This window comes from Dermochelys coriacea, chromosome 7 (assembly GCF_009764565.3).
Source record: "Dermochelys coriacea isolate rDerCor1 chromosome 7, rDerCor1.pri.v4, whole genome shotgun sequence".
NCBI classification, from domain to species: Eukaryota; Metazoa; Chordata; order Testudines; family Dermochelyidae; genus Dermochelys; species Dermochelys coriacea.
This window is the reverse complement of record NC_050074.1, coordinates 126140310-126162517: the sequence shown is the minus strand read 5'-3', so window position 1 is coordinate 126162517 and position 22208 is coordinate 126140310. Positions and strand designations below refer to the sequence as shown.

General features: G+C 57.0%; 1 protein-coding gene across 1 annotated transcript; it reads right to left on the bottom strand.

Annotated features, from left to right (window-relative positions):
• Positions 1 to 7246: 7246 nt before the first annotated feature.
• On the bottom strand, positions 7247 to 21568 carry ANKRD2 (ankyrin repeat domain 2). Its single transcript, XM_038410429.2, has 9 exons — positions 21213 to 21568; positions 20241 to 20354; positions 17968 to 18120; positions 17600 to 17707; positions 16847 to 16945; positions 15679 to 15777; positions 15148 to 15246; positions 8368 to 8466; positions 7247 to 8048 (listed from the first exon to the last, which is right to left on the bottom strand). Exons 1-9 carry the CDS (start codon positions 21270 to 21272, stop codon positions 7950 to 7952), a joined length of 930 nt encoding a protein of 309 aa, XP_038266357.1. The 5' UTR covers positions 21273 to 21568; the 3' UTR covers positions 7247 to 7949.
• Between the last annotated feature and the right edge of the window lie 640 nt (positions 21569 to 22208).

The window sequence follows — 22208 nt, the reverse complement described above, 5'->3', positions numbered from 1 at the left end:
CTTTTATATGATGAGATTTTCAGTAATCATCGGTGACGAAGTGGGACTGTTCTTAACATTTCCTCTGAATACTATAGGGGTGCCTCAGTTTCCCCTAGGCATTTCTTAAGTCTCTAGGGGGTGGGATAAGGGGTTGTAATTGTTGCAGAGCAAAGGCCCAGGATACATAAATGGCCAACGCTCTGTCTCCTGGCAACTGATGGCCTGGGCCCTTCCCCGCTGCAAGGTGAGAGTCACGTCTGACTGCAAAGTTGGGGGGCAGGACCCTCTGGCTTCCCCAGGACCCCATCTGGGTGGACTCGCTCTGGGAAGCACATGGAGGGGCAGAGGATGCTGAATGCTCCGAGGTCAGACCCAGGAAGGTGGAAGCCATGTGAGTTTCTTGCCCTGCAGACAGGCTGCTCCCAGAGAGGAGACTTCCCCAGAGTCCTGCCTGGTTTCATAGGGAGCAGCTCCAGAGCATCGCCCGGGGACTCCGTGACAACTGGTGGCAGTGGTTGCACCCTGTGGATGGCGCTTCCTGCAGTAAGTGACTGGGGAGCAGTAAAACGAAGAGGGATTGACGAGGACCAGGCATGCTGAAGGCTCAGAGAGGAGTGGTTTTGGGGGGTGGTTAACCCCTGGGAGTGTGTGACCAGCAGGAAGGACTGTGCAGTAATGGGGTCCCCCTGGGGATTGCAGTGAGCAGTTCAGCTCGACCCTGGCAAAGAGGTGGTGACCTGGAGAAGGGCTGGCACACTAGGGGTTCTCCCTGGAAACCGTGGGGAGCTGGGAGCACACAGGCCTGTGAGTCCACAACAACTTGGGAAGAGCGGAGTGAAGGCCTGTCACCGTCTCCGTAAGAAGGACATTGTAACCCTGTGCAGAAAGAGAGGGTTGCGCATTGGAAAGTTCACCAAAGCCCAGTTAATCGTGCAGCTGGAGGAGGATGATCACTCTGAGGAGCAGATTCCTGACCCCAAATGGGGCTATAGCAGGATCTTGGAGCAGCTGGAGTGGTAGCCAGGCATCCCCAAGACTCCTGTCCCCGACCAGACGGGGGTCTTCACGATCGGGTTCCCCATTGGGGATCGGAGACGGACGGGATTGGAGCTGAGTCCGAGGGAGCAAGAGGACTGTGAGAGACAGTGAGAGCCTGAGAAAGAGCTGCAGACACAGCAGCAGCATGAGCTGGCGATGGTGGAGCGGAGAGGCAGAGGGGACCTCCCAGGGGTGAGTGGGGATAGACCCCGGGGTGCCAGTTCTGCAGGAAACCTCGAGACGAAATTGTTGCCCCAGTTAAGGGGGGGGGATGTGGATGCCACCTCACTGCCTTTGAGCAGGCTGGCGATTTGAACCAGGGGGACCCTGCGGAAAAGCCCCGGTATCTAGCTCCCTTGCTGGGTCCCAGGGCCATAGACTCCGTCAGCCAGATGGGTGTGGAGGTGGACAGGCTCCCACTCCTGACCCCAACCTATATGTCTGTGTGGAGTTTCCTGGGGTCAAGCCCCTCAGACCCCCAGTGGGAGCGGAAGGTGATGGTCAATGGGGAGACATTCGTGGGGTGGCGAGATCCTGGGACAGAGAGAACTGGTGTCAGGCCCCTGGTGGTGCAGCCTCAGATGCTGAGGGGCTGTGTGAGCTGAGTGAGGGTCCCGGGGATGAAGCCCCTCGCCCTGCCTATGGCCCAGACCCCTGTGCAGACCCAGGAGGGGTCAGGCTGGCTGGTCGTTGGGGTTCTCCAGGATACCAGCTGCGAGACCCTGCTGTGGGGTGACTGTGTCTCTTTGGGACAGGATCCAGGCCCTGCTCCTGTAACGGCCGAGGGTTTGAATTTGAATCCAGGGAACCAATCGGCGGAGAGGGAAATGGTCAGTGAAAATGCAGATGACCTGGCTGGCAGCGGGGAGGAGCTGCTAGGCTCAGGATACCTGCCTGCCTGTAACCAGACCTCTGGGGCTGGGTGGGACAGAGAGATGCTCCCCGCCCCCTTGCACACTGGAGAGGGGGCTCACGCTGGCTCTGATGCAGTGAGGAAAGCAGCGAGCTCGCTACCTACCCCCACTGGGACAGCAAGGGCAGCGCTGAGCGAAGGGGGAGCTGAGATCCCAGCTGAGGGGGGAGACACAGGCAGGGCAGGGGATCTGTGGGGAGTGGCAAGGTGCTTGGTAAGGAAAGTCTGGATGAGCCTAGGCAGCCTTGTGAGCTGATGGCTGTGTCTAGTCAGCAGGGTGGGAAGGCGAGGAGAGCGGAAGACGAGTGTCCCTGGACCTTACCTGTTAGCTGAGTGGAGAATTGGGACAGGGAAGGAAACATGCCTGTGTCTGTCAGGGGTATTGACTTGCCTATGGAGGGAGCTACCCCGGTCTCCAAGCAGTTGTCTGTGAACAGCCCTGTGTGCTGGGACCAGGGGATTGAGATCCTGAGCTGTGGGTCTGGGAAAGGAGAAAGTGTCTCCGGCTCTTCTTTGTCTGTGGAGCAGACAGAAGGGGCCTTTCAGCCTGTGATGGTGAGAATAGTGCAGTTGTCTCAGAGTTGGTTCTGGATTCAGCTAAAGCCCAGGAAGGGAATGGTCCTAAGTTTGTGTCTGCTCAGGAGAATGGCCCTGTAACTAGGTCGCATCCAGTTAGTGTCTATGTAAAATCCCAGAGACCAGACAATTCTGGTGCTTGTATTTTGCCTGTTGCTAGTGTGTTGTTGGGAAAGGGTGTAGCAACTCTGTCTAATCAGGGTGAGATCCTAGCCAGGGCACAAGGAGAGCAGAAAGGTGATTTGATTGTGTTACCTACTGAGGGTGTGGAAACTGTAGCAAGCAGGAAAAGATTCCTGAACTTGTGTGTGGCAAAGGGAAGGAGAAGGCTTCCAACCTTTTCTCTAGGAAGTCTGTGAGTTTGCGTGAAAGGGGATTGTGTAGGAATCAGCCTGATGGGCCAGAGGTGATTCTGGATGTAAGTGAGACCCAGAAAGAGTTTGTTGTTGCTCAGGAAAGTGTTTCTCTAGAGCAAGCCCTAGATGAAGAGGGTAAGGGCAGAATTTCTGTGAAGGGTGAATTGTTGCATAGAAAAGCCCCTAGGGAAAGGAATCCTCATGGAGTCTTTGCAACCAGTTTACTGCAACTGAAGGGTGTGAAAGTGATTTAACCAAGAAAGTTTCAGTTCCTAACAGCCAGAAATTTTCGGTTGTGAATGGATCCACTGACTTTCCTGTTGAAGGATCCAGTGTGGATAGCTTTGAGAAGGTCTCAGATGAAGTGAAAGCTGTTAAAAAAGTTAAACAGCCCTATAACCAAGTGGCTGTGTTTGGCCGGCTTGTTGGGGAGACAAGGTTGTTGAGAAAGGGATGTCTCCATGCTAGTTCTGTAAGTGAACAGTGTGTGGCCCAGGTCAAGATGGGGGCTCTTAACCAAGAGAGCCCGAATTGCAGCCCCCCCGACTGGAGCGCTGGGAGAAGACCCGATCCCAGTTTGACCCCAGGGGGTTTTGGGGTGGCAAAAGGGCACAGGCCACATAAACCTACCCACATGCAGCATGCAAGTGCTATTGACCACTCCCGACCTAAGGGAGGGCGTGAAACTGGAAGGGCCTGGTGTAACTCCCATCAAGGAACAGGAGAGATGCTGGGGCATCCATGGGAGTGTCGGTGGCTTCGAACTTCCCCAGGTCACCGGCTAAAGTGACCCGCTCAGTTCGGTCTCGAAGGGGGGAGAGATGTGACGAAGCAGGACTATTCTTAATGTTTCCTCTGAATAGTGTGGGGGTGCCTCAGTTTCCCCTAGACAGTTCTTAAGTATCTAGGTGGTGGGATAGGGGTGTATGACCATTGCAGAGCCCTGGAGGGCCGGTGTGTGCAGGGGTCTGGACACAGAGAATGGCCGACACCCTGTTTCCTGGCAACTGATGGCCTGGCCCTTCCCCCCTGCAAGGTGAGAGCTAAAGGGTTGGAGAACAAAGGAATCAGGTGGCCTCCTGGCCCGGGAAAGGGACAAAGCCCAGAGGAGGGGGTGCGGGAGAGAGTTTCAGTTTGGAGCTGGCTGGGGGCATGGAGTGAATTGCAGATGTGGTTGTCTGGCTCACTGCCCCCCAAAATGGACCCAGCTGAGGGGTCCTGTTCTCTGCACCTACAAGCTCTGTGTTAGACCATGTTCCTGCCATCTAAGAAATCTTCTGTTTTACTGGCTGGCTGAGAGTCCCGTCTGACTGCGGAGTTGGGGGGCAGGACCCTCTGGCTTCCCCAGGACCCCGCCTGGGCGGACTGGCTGTGGGAAGCGCACGGAGGGGCAGAGGATGCTGGATGCTCCGAGGTCAGACCCAGGAAGGGGGAAGCCGGGTGAGCTGGGTGTCCTGCAGACAGGCTGCTCCCAGAGAGGAGACTTCCCCAGAGTCCTGCCTGGCTTCGTAGGGAGCAGTTCCAGAGCATGGCCTGGAAGAGCAAGAGATGTCAAGAGTAACAAGAAGGGTTTCTTCAGGTATGTTGGCAACAAGAAGAAAGCCAAGGAAAGTGTGGGCCCCTTACTGAATGAGGGAGGCAAGCTAGTGACAGAGGATGTGGAAAAAGCTAATGTACTCAATGCTTTTTTTGCCTCTGTTTTCACTAACAAGGTCAGCTCCCAGACTGCTGTGCTGGGCATCACAAAATGGGGAAGAGATGGCCAGCCCTCTGTAGAGATAGAGGTGGTTAGGGACTATTTAGAAAAGCTGGACGTGCACAAGTCCATGGGGCCGGACGAATTGCATCCGAGAGTGCTGAGGGAATTGGCGGCTGTGATTGCAGAGCCCTTGGCCATTATCTTTGAAAACTCGTGGCGAACGGGGGAAGTCCCGGATGACTGGAAAAAGGCTAATGTAGTGCCCATCTTTAAAAAAGGGAAGAAGGAGGATCCTGGGAACTACAGGCCGGTCAGCCTCACCTCAGTCCCTGGAAAAATCATGGAGCAGGTCCTCAAAGAATCAATCCTGAAGCACTTAGAGGAGAGGAAAGTGATCAGGAACAGTCAGCATGGATTCACCAAGGGAAGGTCATGCCTGACTAATCTAATCGCCTTTTATGATGAGATTACTGGTTCTGTGGATGAAGGGAAAGCAGTGGATGTATTGTTTCTTGACTTTAGCAAAGCTTTTGACACGGTCTCCCACAGCATTCTTGTCAGCAAGTTAAGGAAGTATGGGCTGGATGAATGCACTAGAAGGTGGGTAGAAAGCTGGCTAGATTGTCGGGCTCAACGGGTAGTGATCAATGGCTCCATGTCTAGTTGGCAGCCGGTGTCAAGTGGAGTGCCCCAGGGGTCGGTCCTGGGGCCCGTTTTGTTCAATATCTTCATAAATGATCTGGAGGATGGTGTGGATTGCACTCTCAGCAAATTTGCGGATGATACTAAACTGGGAGGAGTGGTAGATACGCTGGAGGGGAGGGATAGGATACAGAAGGACCTAGACAAATTGGAAGATTGGGCCAAAAGAAATCTAATGAGGTTCAATAAGGATAAGTGCAGGGTCCTGCACTTAGGATGGAAGAATCCAATGCACCGCTACAGACTAGGGACCGAATGGCTCGGCAGCAGTTCTGCGGAAAAGGACCTAGGGGTGACAGTGGACGAGAAGCTGGATGTGAGTCAGCAGTGTGCCCTTGTTGCCAAGAAGGCCAATGGCATTTTGGGATGTATAAGTAGGGGCATAGCGAGCAGATCGAGGGACGTGATCGTTCCCCTCTATTCGACACTGGTGAGGCCTCATCTGGAGTACTGTGTCCAGTTTTGGGCCCCACACTACAAGAAGGATGTGGATAAATTGGAAAGAGTACAGCGAAGGGCAACAAAAATGATTAGGGGTCTAGAGCACATGACTTATGAGGAGAGGCTGAGGGAGCTGGGATTGTTTAGTCTGCAGAAGAGAAGAATGAGGGGGGATTTGATAGCTGCTTTCAACTACCTGAAAGGGGGTTTCAAAGAGGATGGCTCTAGACTGTTCTCAATGGTAGCAGATGACAGAACGAGGAGTAATGGTCTCAAGTTGCAATGGGGGAGGTTTAGATTGGATATTAGGAAAAACTTTTTCACTAAGAGGGTGGTGAAACACTGGAATGCGTTACCTAGGGAGGTGGTAGAATCTCCTTCCTTAGAGGTTTTTAAGGTCAGGCTTGACAAAGCCCTGGCTAGGATGATTTAACTGGGACTTGGTCCTGCTTTGAGCAGGGGGTTGGACTAGATGACCTTCTGGGGTCCCTTCCAACCCTGATATTCTATGATTCTATTCTATGATTCTGGGGACTCCGTGACAGATCCCAGTCAGACTGAAAGGAAAGGCTGTAGCAGGGTGGTCTGCTGCCCACTTGCAATGTATGGAGCTGAGTGTTGGGCAACCAAGAAGCAACATGAACAAATGTTCTGTTCCAGGGAAATGCGGCAGTTGGGATGGACAAGGTGGGTAGGCAAGAGAGCCCGCCTGAGGAACGTGTGTGTTAGAGTCACGCTCAGTGTAACACAAAGAAACGAAGTGCAGGCTGAGACGTCCGGGCATGTACAGCGCTGTGCTGACAGCCAGCTGGCTAAGAGTCCATTAGAAGGAAAAAGACAGGGAGATCCACGATGGAGCAGTGGGATGGCCTAAAGGAAGACAAATTAGCACGTGGGTGCTTGTGACAGGACATACCTTATGTCCACCCCTGGACACTATTGGAATGATCTTTGTACAGGTATGCTTTGTGCAGTGTTGTCTGAAAACTCATCCTGTGCTGGTCATTAGTGTCCTGGTGAAATATGTGTGGCAACATTGATTGTGAAGTTCTAAGACTCCACTGGGGGTGTTAACACACGTTCCAAACTGAGCGGGCCTGGCTCAAATGAAGGAGCGTGGCCTCTGCTTCATTTGCATTTAAGTGAGCAGGAAGGGAACCAAAGGAAGCGCCAACAGGCGAGAAAAACGCAGCAGGGAACATCCTTCCCCATAGACTTTTTGTCTTCCGGTGCCGAGCTGGAAATGTTTTTCGAAAGGGGGACAAGCTGTACAAAGGAGGGGCAGACACCCCATGGCACCCTTCTGGCTCCCTACCCAGCCATTCTCTGCACCTAAAGCAACAGAGAAACCTTCACTGGATTCTGGGAGGAGGGGTCCTGACCTAGACCTAGGGGTTGGTCTGTGAGACCGCAGAGAGCATGTGGTGAGACACTTTGCTTGTACATGACAGAGTTTGTTAAGTTAGGCACCAGGAGCCTTTTAATTTTATTTTCCTGGAACCGTCTTTGACTTTTATGCCTCATGTCATGTACACACGTAACAGCTCACTCTTGTTTTACCGAATCCTGTGTGTTTAAATTGAAGTGTCTGGGAATCTCCATCTGGGGTGGCAAGTTAAGTAATGGACTTTATATAAACCTGCATTGGCCAGGAGAGGGCTAGGCAGTCCAGGACATATGCTTCCAGGGGGAAAGCTACGACTGGGGTGTGCTGGGGGTCACCCAGCGGTATAACCAAGGCTGGCAGGAGCCAAGGGACGGCTGGCTGGCCACAGCACACACAGACGTGGCTGCGCGTGCCTTGCAGGCTGGGGCTGTTTGTGCAAAGGGCCCCCCAAGTTATAGGGTTGGGGTGACCCAGGTACTCACTGGTCTGGATTGTGCCTGGCATGTCACAGCAACGGAAGATCTGGCACTGAATTGAGCACTGTGGGGGCAGGATGCATAGGGCTGCCCCCTTCGGATGGGATTAACACAAGGAAAAAGAATCCAGACAGAAAATGGTGCAGCTCTGCCCAGCATCCCTTTCCTCAAGGGACGACACGGGCCCAGCCAGGCACCGCCCTCCCCACTCCCGAGGGACGACACAGAACCAGCCAGGTAACACCTACCCCTGCAGCCCACGTGCCCCATGCTCACTCCAGATGCTGACTCTCGTTCACTGGGTTTTATTCCTAGATTACACAGCTGGGAGTCGTGCAATGGGTCACGTCCCCATCCCCAGCCCGGCACCCTTCCGCCCTCACGCCGAGGCCTCCAACTCGCCAGGCTCCTGCGTCTCCAGCGCCTGCCGGGTGTCTGCCTGCCAGAGCTGCACCAGATCCGTGGGGGTCTTTCCTGCCTGTGGGGGGAGGGAGGGGACAGAGGGTGAGATGAGCCAGTACCTCCTGCCCCATGTGACGGCAACAACAAGGAGCAGCCCAGCTGGGGCTGGGATGTGCGGGAGGTGCTGTGACCTGCCACCCCTCCATGAACTGCAGACAGCTGCTGTATGGCACATCCGGTGAGCCCCTTCTCCCAGTGCCAGGGCTCTGCCCCCCAAGAAGGAGAGCCCCTCCACTGGCGACAGAAGCTCTTATCTGCGCTATGTGATCCCACCACTTGGGGCTGCCCCCTCCCCGCCCCCTCCAGCCCAGGCAGCAGCAGGGGGAGCTACTCACCAGGTTCTGGGCCATCATGTCCGCCCCGTACAGGATCAGCATCTTAATGATCTTGTAGCGGTTGAGCCGCACGGCATCATGCAGCGCGCTGTCCCCCTCCTGCAAGGGACAGAGCACACGGGCATCACAGGGAACCCCCATCCTGCAGCCCCACCGTGGGAATAGTGCGGCTCCCCTCCCCCAAATGGAGTCCAGTCCGGCCTGGGGCAGGAACGCAGAGCCCTGAGCACATGGCTCCCGCCCCATACCCAGCGCCATGGGACAGCGAGCGAGAGAATGGCGGGGCTGGGATCCCCAAGGACAGCAGCACCCAGTCTGCACGGGGTCAGCACAGCTTGGGGGGTGGGGTGTATGTGTGGGAGGATGTGATGCTGGATGGAACAGGGGTGACCATTTATAACGTTATCCATACCAATATTACAACACTGCAATGAATCCTATACCAAATCTGCCATGCAGTGAGAAAAGCATGGAAACAGGGGACCGCAAACAGAAGTTTGTGGGAGGGCGACGTAATATAGTCACTATGGTTAGGAAGGGCCAACGCCAGTGCCAACGCTCCTCCTGTCTCCTCCACCTGCGTCTGTATCCATACAGCGAACCTAACCATGGACGCCTCTACCCAGATCCTGGTGTGGACTTGCAGAGACTATGGTGGGCGTTTCCCACTCTCAGAAAGCCATGCTGGGGGGACCATCCGGTGTGAAAGGTGCCTGCTGGTGGAATCTCTCAGGAAGCAGGTGGGAGATCTACAGGAGGAGGTGGCTAGACTGAGGAGCATCCGTGCCCACAAGGAATTCATTGACAGTTTTCATATGGAGGCTTCCATGGCTGAGGACGCTATCCAGCTAGAGAGGACTGCGCACGCCATCGGGGGAGGAGGATATGGCTCTGTCACAGGGAGGACACTGGCTGCTGGTGACTTCTGGCAGCAGGCTGTGCCACATCCCGACTCCCAACCCACCCACCATGGTGATGGAAAACCGATATGCTGCCCTGGCAATGAGTGATGAGGAATCACCCCCAAAGGTGGAGGAGGAGGAGCCATGTACCCCCACGGCTGGGAGGATCACAGCCACCACTCCCAGGAGGAAATGTAGGGTAGGGGTGATTGGAGCCTTTCTTCTGATGGGGACGGAGGCACCCATCTGTCGCCCTGACATGGCATCCTGGGAGGTATGCTGCCTGCCAGGGGCACGTATCCGAGACGTTACAGAGGGATTGTCAAGGATCATCCGTCCCTCTGACTACTACCCCATGCTGGGCACTAATCCCTGTGGGCACTAATGATACTACGAGGTTTGACCCTCAGCAGATCAGAAGTGACTACAGGGCTCTGGGAGTAAGGATGAAGGAGTTGGGAGCGCAGCTGCTGTTCTCTTTGACCCTTCCAATCAAGGGTAGGGGCCCAGGTAGAGACAGATGCATCCTGGAGGTGAATGCCAGGCTGTGAGGATGGTGTCACCAGCAGGGCTTCGGCTTCCTTGACCACAGGATGCTGTTCCAGGAAGAAGGATGCTAAGCAGAGAGAGGCAGACCCCATCAAGGAAGGGGAAGAGCATTTTTGGCTACAGTCTGGCTAACCTAGTGAGGAGGGCTTTAAATTAAGTTTGAAAGGGGCAGGTGACCAAAGCCCACAGGTACATGAAGAACATGGAGACCTGGGAGAAGGTTCTCAATTTGGGTGGAGCATGGGTTGTTATAGCAGGGATAAAGGAGAGACAAGACAGAACTTGGGGGCAAAAATCAAATCAGTATCTGAGATGTCTGTATACTAATGCAAGAAGTATGGGAAATAAGCAGGAAGAATTCGAAATGCTAGTAAATAAACACAACTATGCCATAACTGGCATCACGGAGACTTGGTGGGATAATACACATGACTGGACTATTGGAATAGAAGGGTACAGCTTGCTGAGGAAGGACAGGCCGGGAAAAGGGAGGAGGTGTTGCCGTGTATATTAGAAACATAGACGCTTCGACTGAGGTTGAGAGGGGAATAGGAGACAGACTTGTTGAGAGGCTCTGGGTAAGGATAAAAGGGGTAAAAACCAAGGGTGATGTCATGGTCGGGGTCTACTACAGACACCTAGCCAGGAAGAAGAGGTGGGTGTAGCTTTTTTTAAACAACTCACAAAATCATCCAAAGCTCAGGACTTGGTGACGATGGGGGACTTCAACACCCAGACATCTGCTGGGAAAACAACACAGCGGGGCACAGAATCTCCAACAAGTTCTTGGAATGCATTGGAGACAATTTTTTATTTCAGAAGATGGAGACAGCTACTAGGGGAGAGGCTGTTCTAGATTTGATTTTGACAAATAGGGAGGAACTGGTTGAGAATTTGAAAGGGGAAGGCAGCTTGGGTGAAAGTGATCATGAAGTGATGAGTTCATGATTCTGAGGAATGGTAGGAGGGAGAACAGCACAGTAAAGACCATGGATGTCAAGAAGGCAGACTTAGCAAACTCAGGGAGTTGTAGGTCAGATCCCAGGGGAAGCAAGTGTAGGGGGAAAAACAATAGAAGACTGTTGGCAGTTTTTCAAAGAGACATTATTAAGGGCACAAGAGCAAACTATCCCACTGAGTAGGAAAGACAGGAAGTCTGGCCAGAGACCACCCTGCCTTAACCAGGAGATCTTCATGATCTAAAACTCAAAAATAAGAGTCCTACAAAAAGTGGAAACTAGGTCTGTCATAAATATAAAGGGAAGGGAACCACCTTTCTGTCCACGGTGCTATAAAATCCCTCCTGCCCAGAGGCAAATCCCTTTCACCTGAAAGGGTTAAGAAGCTAGGATAACCTCGCTGGCACCTGACCCAAAATGACCAATGAGGAGACAAGTTACTTTCCAAGGTGGAGGCGGGGGAAACAAAGGGTCTGTCTGTCTGTGTGATGCTTTTGCCGGGCCAGAGCAGGAATGCAGGTCAGAGCTCCTGTAAAGAGTTAGTAAGCAATCTAGTTAGAGATGCATTAGATTCTGTTTTGCTTAAGAATAGCAGCCGTGTTAGTCTGTATTTGCAAAAAGAAAAGGAGTACTTGTGGCACCTTAGAGACTAATAAATTTATTGGAGCATAAGCTTGCGTGAGCTACAGCTCACTTCATCGGATGCATGATTTGGCTTAAATGGCTGATAAAATAAGCTGTGCTGAATGGGATGTAGATTCCTGTTTTTGTGTCTTTTTGTAACTTAAGGTTTTGCCTAGAGGGATTCTCTATGTTTTGAATCTGATTACCCTGTAAGGTATTTACCATCCTGATTTTTCAGAGGTGATTCTGTTATTTCTTCTTTAATTAAAATTCTTCTTTTAAGAACCTGATTGCTTTTTCATTGTTCTTAAGATCCAAGGGTTTGGGTCTGTGTTCACCTATGCAAATTGGTGAGGATTTTTATCAAGCCTTCCCCAGGAAAAGGGATGTAGGGCTTGGGGGGATATTTTGGGGGAAGACGTCTCCAAATGGGCTCTTTCCCTGTTCTTTGTTTAACACTTTGGTGGTGGCAGCATTTAACTTAAGCTGGTAAGAATAAGCTTAGGGGGTCTCTCATGCTGGTCCCCACATCTGTACCCTAGAGTTCAGAGTGGGGAAGGAACCTTGACAGAGCTACTATAAGGTGGGTGCATAACTGGTTGGAAAACTGTTCCCAGAGATTAGTTATCCATGGTTCACATTCATGCTGGAAGGGCATAACAAGTGCGGTCCCACAGGGATCGGTTCTGGGTCCAGTTCTGTCAATATCTTCATCAATATAGAGTACACTTATAAAGTTTGTGGATGATACTAAGCTGGGAGGGGTTGCAAGTGCTTTGGAGGATAGGATTAAAATTCAAAATGATCTGGACAAACTGGAGGAATGGTCTGAAGTAAATAGGATGAAATTTAATAAGGACAAATGCAAAGTACTCCACTCAGACAGGAACAATCAGTTGCACACATACAAAATAAGAAATGACTGCCTAGGAAGGAGTATTGTGGAAAGGGATCTGGGGGTCCACAAGCTAACTATGAGTCAACAGTGTAATGCTGTTGCAAAAAAAGCAAACATCACTCTGGGATGTCTTAGCAGGAATGTTGCAAGCAACACATGAGCAGTAGTTCTTCTACTCTGTGCTATTTGGCCTCAACTGGAGTATTGTGTCCAGTTCTGGGCACCACATTTCAGAAAAGATGTGGACAAACTGGAAAGGGTCCAGAGAAGAGCAACAAAAATGATTAAATGTCTAGAAAACATGACCTATGAGGGAAGATGGAAAAAAATGGGTTTGTTTAGTCTGCAGAAGAGAAGACTGAGAGGGGAGATGAGAACTGTTTTCAAGTATGTAAAAAGTTGTTACAAGGAGGAGGAAGAAAAATTGTTCTCCTTAACCCCTGAGCATAGGGCAAGAAGCAATGGGCTTAAATTGCGGCAAGGGAGGTTTAGGTTGGACATTAGGAAAAAGTTCCTAACTGTCAGGGGTTAAGCACTAGGATAAATTGCCTAGGGAGGTTGTGGTGTCACCGAGTCCCGGGCGATGCTCTGGAGCTACTCCCTACGAAGCCAGGCAGGACTCTGGGGAAGTCTCCTCTCTGGGAGCAGCCTGTCTGCAGGACACACAGCTCACCCGGCTCCCCCCTTCCTGGGTCTGACCTCGGAGCATTCAGCATCCCCTGCCCCACCGTGCGCTTCCCACAGCGAGTCCGCCCAGGCGGGGTCCTGGGGAAGCCAGAGGGTCCTGCCCCCCAACTCCGCAGTCAGACGGGACTCTCAGCCAGCCAATAACACAGAAGGTTTATTAGACGACAGGAACATGGTCTAACACAGAGCTTGTAGGTGCAGAGAACAGGACCCCTCAGCTGGGTCCATTCTGGGGGGCAGTGAGCCAGACAACCATGTCTGCACTTCACTCCATGTCCCCAGCCAGCCCCAAACTGACTCACCCTCCAGCCCCTCCTCCTCGGGGCTTTGTCCCTTTCCCGGGCCAGGAGGTCACTGGATTCCTTTGTTCTCCAACCCTTTAGCTCTCACCGTGCAGGGGGGAAGGGTCCAGGCCATCACTTGCCAGGAGACAAGGTGTCGGCCATTCTCTGTGTCCAGACCCCTGCACACACCTGCCCTCTAGGGCTCTGTAACGATCATACACCCTTATCCCACCCCCTAGAGACTTAAGAACTGCCTAGGGAAAACTGAGGCACCCCCACACTATTCAGAGGAAACATTAATAACAGTCCCGCTTTGTCACATGTGGAATCTCCATCAGTTGACATTTTTAAGAGCAGGCTGGACAAACACCTGTCAGGAATGGTCTAGATAATTAGTCCTGCCACGAGTGCAGAGGACTGGACCAGATGACCTCTCAAGGTCCCTTCCAGTTCTATGACAGGTTTCAGAGTAGCAGCCATGTTAGTCTGTATTCGCAAAAAGAAAAGGAGGACTTGTGGCACCTTAGAGACTAACACATTTATTAGAGCATAAGCTTTCGTGAGCTACAGCTCACTTCATCGGATGCATTAGCTGAAGTGAGCTGTAGCTTATGCTCTAATAAATTTGTTAGTCTCTAAGGTGCCACAAGTCCTCCTTTTCTTTTTTCCAGTTCTATGATTCACTAAGCATGATAAACCTGTTTACATGTTGGTATCACCTTTGTACTGTGAGTTATAAGCGTGTGCTATATCTGTATCTCCAACCTGTGCTGGGCCTGGCTGACACCCCCAGCCAGACTGGCATTAGCACTATCCAGCCTGCTGGATGGCCCATCAAGAGCAATCTGCTGAACAATGAGCCCATTGAGAGAAGCCAGGGGCTACACTATGAGCCAGCAGGACAGGTAGGGACATGCCTGTGCACAGGGGACTCCAAGAGCTTTTCCATGCCCATGTGCTGTGAGCTTGTGTCTGGGACAAAGGATGTACAAGCCACATGGCAAAGGACATAAAAGGCAGCTGCATCTTCTCCATTTTGTCTTCAATTCTGCTTCCGACCTCTGGAGCAACTTCTCTACAAATTGAGGCTCTGATCAAAGGACTGACTGAGCCATCCAAGCTCTGGGTGTGTTCCAGAGGGACTGTACAAGCCAGCAAACTCACCAAGGCTGCTAAGAACCCGATCTATGGACTCTGAAGTCATACGTATGGATCTGAGTGCTTTGACCGTTGAACAACTCTTTTCCCGTTCTTTTCATTTGTAATAAACCTTTAGTTTTAGGTTTAAAGGCTTGGCTGGTAGCATGGGATTGTGGGTCAGATCCAAACCAGTGTTGCTCTGGGAACGCGGCTGGCCCTTCTGGGTTCAGAAGGACATTTTGTTTAAGTAAGCAGAGTTTCTAAGGTTTCAGAGTACAGCCGTGTTAGTCTGTATCCGCAAAAAGAACAGGAGGACTTGTGGCACCTTAGAGACTAACAAATTTATTTGAGCATAAGCTTTCATGAGCTACAGCTCACTTCATCGGATTCAGAGTTTCTAAGTAATTTTTCACTTTACTGAACCAGGTTGCTGATTGGGAGCCAGAGAACTGGAATGCAATAAAGGGTCCTGGGTGATTTCTTTTTTCAGCTTCTTGATAACCAGTGGGGGGGTTCAGGAGCACAGTCTGGGACTGGTTGGTGAATCTAACTTTGGTGTGAACCACCTGTTTGGGGGGAATCTGCTCCCCTTTTGCAGCCTGCCCTGACTTAGGTATTCTCAATGTGGGCTACTCTAGAAACCCCAGTCACAGGGGGCTGGGGGGATGCATACCAGCTACTGGTGCTGGGGGTGTCAGACACCCGTGGGTACAAGCGCTGCTGCTTGGGGCTCTTACCCTGTCCCGGGAGTTGACGTCCACCCCTGTGTTGATCAGATGCTCCACGATATCAGTCTGCCCAGTTCGGGTCGCCACATGCAGGGGAGTGCTCATGAGCTGAGTACGGCAAAGGGGGGGCACCTGCCATTAGCTCCCCGCTGGTTTAAAATAATTAATCCAGACAGCCAAATGCTGTAGCCTCATTGCTACCCCCCAACTCTGCCCTATCCCCCACCCCACCCACATAGCCCCGCCCCCCACCCCTACCCACCTGCCACAACCCTGCCCCCACCCCACATCCACCCACCTCAGCCCTGCCCCCTTACTTCTCCCTCAACTCTACCCACCCACCACAGCCCTGATCGCACCCCACACCCACTGCCCCCCACAGCCACAGCCCTGCCCCCCCATTCACCCACCTCAGCCCTGCCCCCCGATACGTGCGGCCACACAGTCCCCCTCCACCACTACCCTCCTGGCTCCTGCCACTGCTCTATGACAGCCATAGCTCCCCCTCCACCAGTGCTGCCATGGCCCCCCAACCCCCACCTTATCTTTCAGGTTGAGGTCAGCACCCCGGTCCTGCAGAAGCTTCACGGCATCCAGGTGCCCCCCCCGGCAGGCCCAGTGCACAGCCGTGCAGTCCAGCTGCACCACCAAGAGACTCCGGTCAGGATGGCAGCAGCAACACCCCCCCCAGGCTCCCCACCCTGCGCCCCTCACTGCCCACCCTCCAGTCCCTCTGCCAGCCCGGGGAAACCCTCTGATTGGCTGCCTGCCACACTGCCCCGCCTCCCGGTGAAGAGCAGCCAATCAGGGCTGCTGCACGAGGCAGGTGGCGCTCACCCCCCCCGGAGCCAGAGAGCAGCCCCTGCCCGTGCCCCTGCCCGTGGGGTGCAGCGCCCAGGGCGACTGGAGGGTCCAGGGCTCCCCAGAGTGGCCTGGGCTGACCCGCTCCAGCCTGGGCTCCTGGACCCCGCCCTCCGCAGTCGCTGCTCCTCCAGAGCTCTGCCGGTCCCGGAGCCGGGTCCCTCCACCCAGGCAGCTCTTACTGCCCGGCTCCGGCTTCCGGCCTCCAACCTGCCCAGGGGGCGGGGGTGGGCCTCATGGGGAGGGGGCGCACAGCCTCCCCAATTTTATGTCTGGCCCACCATAGCCCCCCCACTGGGAAAAGCCTGGTGCTGCCCCCAACTCAGGGTATCTCCACTCCCCCACATCCTGTGAGCAGTGGGCCAGTCCGCTCCCTGCTCTCCTCCCCCCTGGGGGGCGCAGCGTGCCCATCCCCTGGAGCTGCAGGAGCAGCCGCACTGCACTGGGGAATGTGGGGTAGGGGGCTGGATGCTCCATCCCCTCCAGCGGCTGGGGAAGTCCCTGTAGTGGGGCAGGCTGTGCATGGGCAGCAGCCCAGGGTCGGCCTCGCACGCTGGTTCGGGGTCTGAGTCTAGGTGTGAACAGCCGGGGTTGGCGTCACCACATCTCCCATGATCCCTGCACCAGCTGTGCAGAGGAAAGGGTGTATGTCGTGCAGTAGCAGCGTGGAGCAGCTTGCCCCCAGGAAGGGCTCCCCTGGGCTGCAGTGGCTGGGTCTGTCCGGCTGCCCCACATCCTCCGCCCCACTGCAGCTCCTCTGATGCCCCCTGATCCTGGATGGATTGGCCAGAGTGCAGAGCCGGTGCCAGTCCCGGTGCTTCGCGGGCAGGGAGAGCGCCTGTCTCACCCGGTCTTGGAAATCCACAGTGGCGCCGTGGTCCAGCAGCCTCTCCAGGATCTCCATGTGTCCTTCCAGCGAGGCGCGGTGCAGGGCCGTCCGGTGGAACTGGGGCAGGAGGCGGTAAAGACGTAGGCGTCAAAAGGACTCCCAGCCAGCACTGCTGCACCACCCTGGGCAGCCACAGCCACCAGCCCTCCCAAGGGCAAGCCACGGATCTCGCCCCAGAGACCCGGCCTGCTCGGTGTTTGGGACAGGCCAGCAGGGTTCCGAGAGCCCTCTGCCCTGTTCCTGGCATGTCCGGGGTCGGCTGGGCGAGGCACCGTCCCCAGGGAGGATGGCTTTCTCTGGGAGATGCCTGGGAGATGCCTCCCCATTCCATCTGGGGAAGGCTTGATCCCCTAGTATCTAGGTGCCAACAGACCCAGATTAACCAGCGTGCCCTCAGTGCACTGGCACAGGGCCCCCACCTCAAGGCCCCCCCCGATCACCGGATTTGGGCGAGTGGCGTTGCGACCTGGCACACTGGGTCACAGCACAACTCTGGTTTGGACTTGACAGCCCTTCATCAAGGGGGAATTAGGCCAGATTGGGGCCCCCCAATTTCCATAGTCCTCAGGGACCCAGCGTTCTCGACTCCAGCACTGGATTCCCAAGGGGTCTGTTGGGGGGCTGGGCTGGCTGTGGGGGTGGAGGGGCCTGGGCTGGGCACTGCCCGCTTGCTGGAGCCTGCTTGCACAGGTTTGCTGGGGGGGGCGTTACCTCGTCACAGGTGTCAGGGGAGCCCCCGTCCCCCAGGAACGTCTCAATGACACGGATCTTGCCCTGCACAGCTGCCCTCAGGAACGTCTCCTCTTCCACAGGGCCCACCTGCGGGGTGGATGGGACAGCAGCTCAAGGGGTCTGTGTGCCCCTTGTGGGGAGCTCCACGAACCTGGCCCCAGAGCCCCTGCCCCACAGGGGAGGACGCCAGCTCCGTGGCCCTCGCCCCTACCCCAGAGGTTCTCTGACTGGGAGGGGGCTTTTCTGTGGGGTGGCCACCATCTTGGTCAACAACAGGGATCTGCTGGCCCCCCAGCCCGGCTGACACAGATCCACATCCTCCCGGGACCCTGCCCTCCCCCCCTTACAATCTCCTCGGGCTCCGGCTCGGGCTCCGGCGCTGCCTTCTCCACCCTGCGCTTCCGGCGCATCTTGCGCAGCTCGAAGAGGTACTGGATGCCGCCCACGTGGATGATCTCCTGGCGCAGGTCCAGCGAGCTCTTCCGCTCCCGCCCCTTGCCCTGCGGAGACGGGGCACAGCCACGCTGGAGCCTCTGGGGAGAGCCCTGCCAGGGCACCGGACTCCTGGGTCCCTCCCCAGCAGCGCCCGCTCCCTGGCTTTAAACAAGCAGGATGTGAAATACCCCCAACCTGTCCCCCTCACAGACTCCCTGGTCCCCATCTACCTGGCTCCTGGTTCTGACCCCCAACCCTCCCCACAGACCCCCTGGTCCTGACCCCCATCTGCCTGGCCCCTGGTCCTGATCCCCAATCCTCCGCACAGACACTCTAGTCCTGACCCCAACCCAACCCTCTGATCCTGACCCCCAACCCACCCCCCACAGATCTCCTGACTCCTCCCTGGCCCTTCCCTGGCCTCTTAATCACCCTGTAACGACATGGGGGGGGGGGTTTCTTGGTTGTTCCTTGTTTCGTATGGGGGGCTTTCTGGGTTTGCATGCAGAGGGGGTGGGATGCAGTGTCCCTGGGTGTTACTGGTTTAGTGAGGGGATGGGAGAGGGAGTTTGTAGTCACAGAGGACCGGCCAGGGAACTGAGGACCCCAGCCGATGGCCTGGAGCATGGAGACCCCAGCTACTGGCGACCTGGGGACTCAGCTCAGTGGCAGCTGGTTCCAGCCAGCGGGAGAACAAGGGCTGTGAAGAGAGGACCCCCGGGACCTGACCTGCCAGTTCTAGCCAGAGGGGCAAGAGGGCAGACGAGAGGAGAGGGGGCTCAGGCGACCCTGTTTACCTGGAGAGAAGACAATGGACAGAGGGGGGCTTTGGGCCGGTGACATCAGATGCCCAGCTGGGAAGCAGGGGGGCTCTGGGCTGGAGGGAGGGGGCAGGCAGAGCCCCCCTGGGTGCAGGGAGACTTGGATGTGCTGTACTGGGGGAGGCCAGGCCTGAGGCCCAGAGAGTTCCTGGGCTGTGTTCAACGCTCAACAAACCTCCTGTTTTACGCTGGCTGAGAGTCGCTCCAGAGTAGAGAACAGGGGGCATCATCCACTTTGGGGAGTGGAGGCCCCAGGGGTCCAGAGCAAGGGGACTCCCAGAAGGGGCCCACGGCAGAGACAGGGGTGCTAAAGTTCCGAGAGGTGTGGATCCAGGAGGCAAAAGGGCTTAACCCCGAGAGAGAGTGGACCCCCGAGAAGGGCTGTCTCACTGAAAGGGGCACCCCCCACGGACCGCATGGGGCCAAGAGTGGGCACGACCTGTGAGCCCGTGACACCCAACCTCTGGCCCCTCATCAGTCCCTCAGCCCTGACCCCTCCCAGAATGCCTGCTCCAGCCCCCAAACCAGGCGACACCCGCACCATCACAGACTTCCCAGCCCCCAACGGCCAACCACCCCCAACACAGGCTGCCCGACCCCAGTCCCAGCAGAGGGAAGCCACGTGGGGCAGTGCTGCCATCTGTGTTTAACAGCTGGCCTGGGCCAGGTGTCTGGCAGGCTGCCGAGGGGGTCCCTGCCCAGCACCCCGAGGGCAGTGAGCCAGGGGCTTGGTGCTGCCCTGTGCCCCACACCCATGGGGGGTGGGGAATGGATTCAAGGTGCAGAGACCAGCCCCAGCCAGCCAGGCCTGTTGGGGGCATCAGCATAGAACAGCCCAGTCCAGCCCGCTCCTGTGCTGGGGTCCCGGTGGGGCTCTGCACGCACAGGGGCTGCCACACGGCCCCAGTGCAGGGGCAGGGCCTCCCAAGCAGCACTGCCAGCATGCCCCCGGGTCCGGCCGGCCCTTGCCCCACTGCCAGACCGACATGCCGCTGGCTGGGCCCTCTGGCTGGGGACTAGCCTCCTGAATGCCGTAGGTTCCCCCTCTGTACCACTTCGGCTCCATCTGGCCTGGACCCAGCCTGCAGCTCCGGACACGGATGCCCAGGGGGAGGTGACGAGCCCAGACGAGGGGCCAGTTCCCTGCTGACCCCCAGTGCCAGCGCAGGTACAGTGTGTGGTGGGGGCCGCAGCCAGTGTAACCTCTCAGTGCCCAGCCCTGCACCTTCCTGGCACAGTCAGACGGGCAGGGCTGGGCCAGGGAAGGGTTAACAGTGCAAGCCAGACAGGGTGTGGGGGGCTGCAGGGCTCGCTGTGCCGTTGGGGGGGTGATGCCCCCGGCAGGGCAGGCCAGGCCCACGTACCTTGAGACCCTCGATGCCCCAGTGAACGGGGCCGCGGCGCTTCTCGTCCTCCAGCTCCGGCGTGTCCATTCTTGCCACCACTGGCAGCATCTCGGGGGCCTGGCTCTTGCGCCGCTGTGAAGCCAAGCAGAGAGGCCGGCAGGTGAGAGCCAGGCCCTGGCCTGCCCCCCCGCCCCCCTCAGGAGTCCGTCCCCTGCCTCGCTTGGCATTCGGCCCAGGCCCCCTCCCGCCACAGCCCCGGTACCCACATGGGCACTGCACGTGCAAGGGGTTTAGCCTGAGTTGCCAAGGGCTTAATCGCTGGGCACTTCCAGCCCTGCCCCTCAGGGGCCCCCAGATCTGGCCCCATAACAGACCAGGAGGTGGTGCTGGCATCCCCATGGGCCCTCATGGACACGCCTCATTGATCTGGGTCTGCTCACTCCCTGTGGCCAGCCCCAAAGGCTCATCTCCCCGAGGACCCCTCCCAGGATCCCCCAGGCCTGGCGCCCACCCTGAGCAGGGGCAACCCCATGCCTGCACTTGCCATGGGACTGACTCCCCACGCACTGCACCCCACACCCCATGCTGGTGCCCTGTACCCCACACCCGCCCGTTTCAAGAGCGTCCAAATGGCCTACCTGGGGCAGAGCCTTAAGGCCTCCCTGCCCACCGCATGGCACGCACCCAGCATCAGCCCTGCCACGGGGTGCCCGGCCCCTGGCTGCCCGCCGAGCTGGGGCCCAGGCATGGGGCCAGCGCAGACTGAGACGTGCGTTTCCCCAGGTTGGTGAGTCTGGGCGGTTACCGAACTGTGGCGCCCTGAGCCCATGGTGATGGGCGCAGGTTCAGGTGTAGGCAACCAATGGTAATGCAGCCCTGCGGAGAGCCTGGCCCCTGGAGCCCAGCCCCACTCCAGGCACCCCCGTCACCCGCAGCCCAGCCCCGCTCCGGGCCCCCTTTCCCCTCTAGCTCACTCACCCAGGGTCTCACCTCCTGCTCCTCCAGCTTCTGGTCAACCAGCTCTGTGGCCCACTTCACGCCCTGCTCCATGGGTGCCCAGGCCAGTGGCTCCTCTCCCGGGCAGGGACGCTGGCTGTGCCCTGGAGCCGCCTGGGGCCCCGTGCGAGCTCACGCCGCGGTGGGGGGCTCCGGGGCTCCCGTGGTTTATGCACTGCTGCTCCTCCGCCCCCAGGCCCCCGGGAGCTGACACGTGCCCAGCCCACGCGACCCGGGAGCCTTTGTCATGAGCTCACCCGGCTGCATTCTCGGTCCTGCTGCCCGGGGTCACCTTCAGCCAGCGCCTGGCCTGGGGCCTGGCCCCAGTGCCGGGCCCCCACCCGCTGGGCCGCGCAGAGGGGGACCGGGTGCTGCTCTGTGGGGAGCCGGGAGACTCCTGGGCAGGCCGGGTGGCACGGGGGGCTCTGTGGGGTGGGGGCCTTGGTTGGCCTTGTGCCAGGACCCCCATCGTCTGGGCAGGGGGGCACGTTGTTCCGTTCCCACACCTGACCTCACGTCGCTCCCCCCAGCCAGAGCCCCCCAGACCCGGGGGTTATTTCCGTGTGACGGGGCCAGCTCCATGGGTGCCCCGCAGCCGCCGGCTGCCCCACGCGGGCGCCACGTGAGAACGGGCAGCGTCGGTCCCCCTGAGCCGGGCTGGGGGGCCGGTGATGCTTTGGCTGCTTTGAGGGATGAGTCAGGAGCTGCTGGCTCTGCGCACAAAGCTCAGACACAGCCCAGCCCGGGACACACGGCCCATCCTGTGCCCCCCCGGCCTGTGCCCCCCCCCAGCCCTATCCCCCCATCCTGTGCCCCCGTCCTGTGCCTCCCCATCCCCATATCCCCAGCCTGTGCCCCACCCGGCCTGTGCCCCTGTCCCCGCCCCGCCCCCCCCGGCCTGTGCCCAGCCCCCCGGCCTGTGCCCCCATCCCCGCCCCACCCCCTGGCCTGTGCCCTCTCCCCGCCCCACCCACCCGGCCTCTGACCCCC

Excerpts from the sequence above, each read along its gene's own strand:
- ANKRD2 (XM_038410429.2), bottom strand. The coding sequence starts at position 21,272 with ATGGAGCAGGGCGTGAAGTGGGCCACAGAGCTGGTTGACCAGAAGCTG. Across the intron at positions 18,121-20,240 it reads GGGGCATCGAGGGTCTCAAG|GGCAAGGGGCGGGAGCGGAA; the intron begins GTACGTGGGCCT and ends CCGTCTCCGCAG. Across the intron at positions 17,708-17,967 it reads AGCCGGAGCCCGAGGAGATT|GTGGGCCCTGTGGAAGAGGA; the intron begins GTAAGGGGGGGA and ends TCCACCCCGCAG.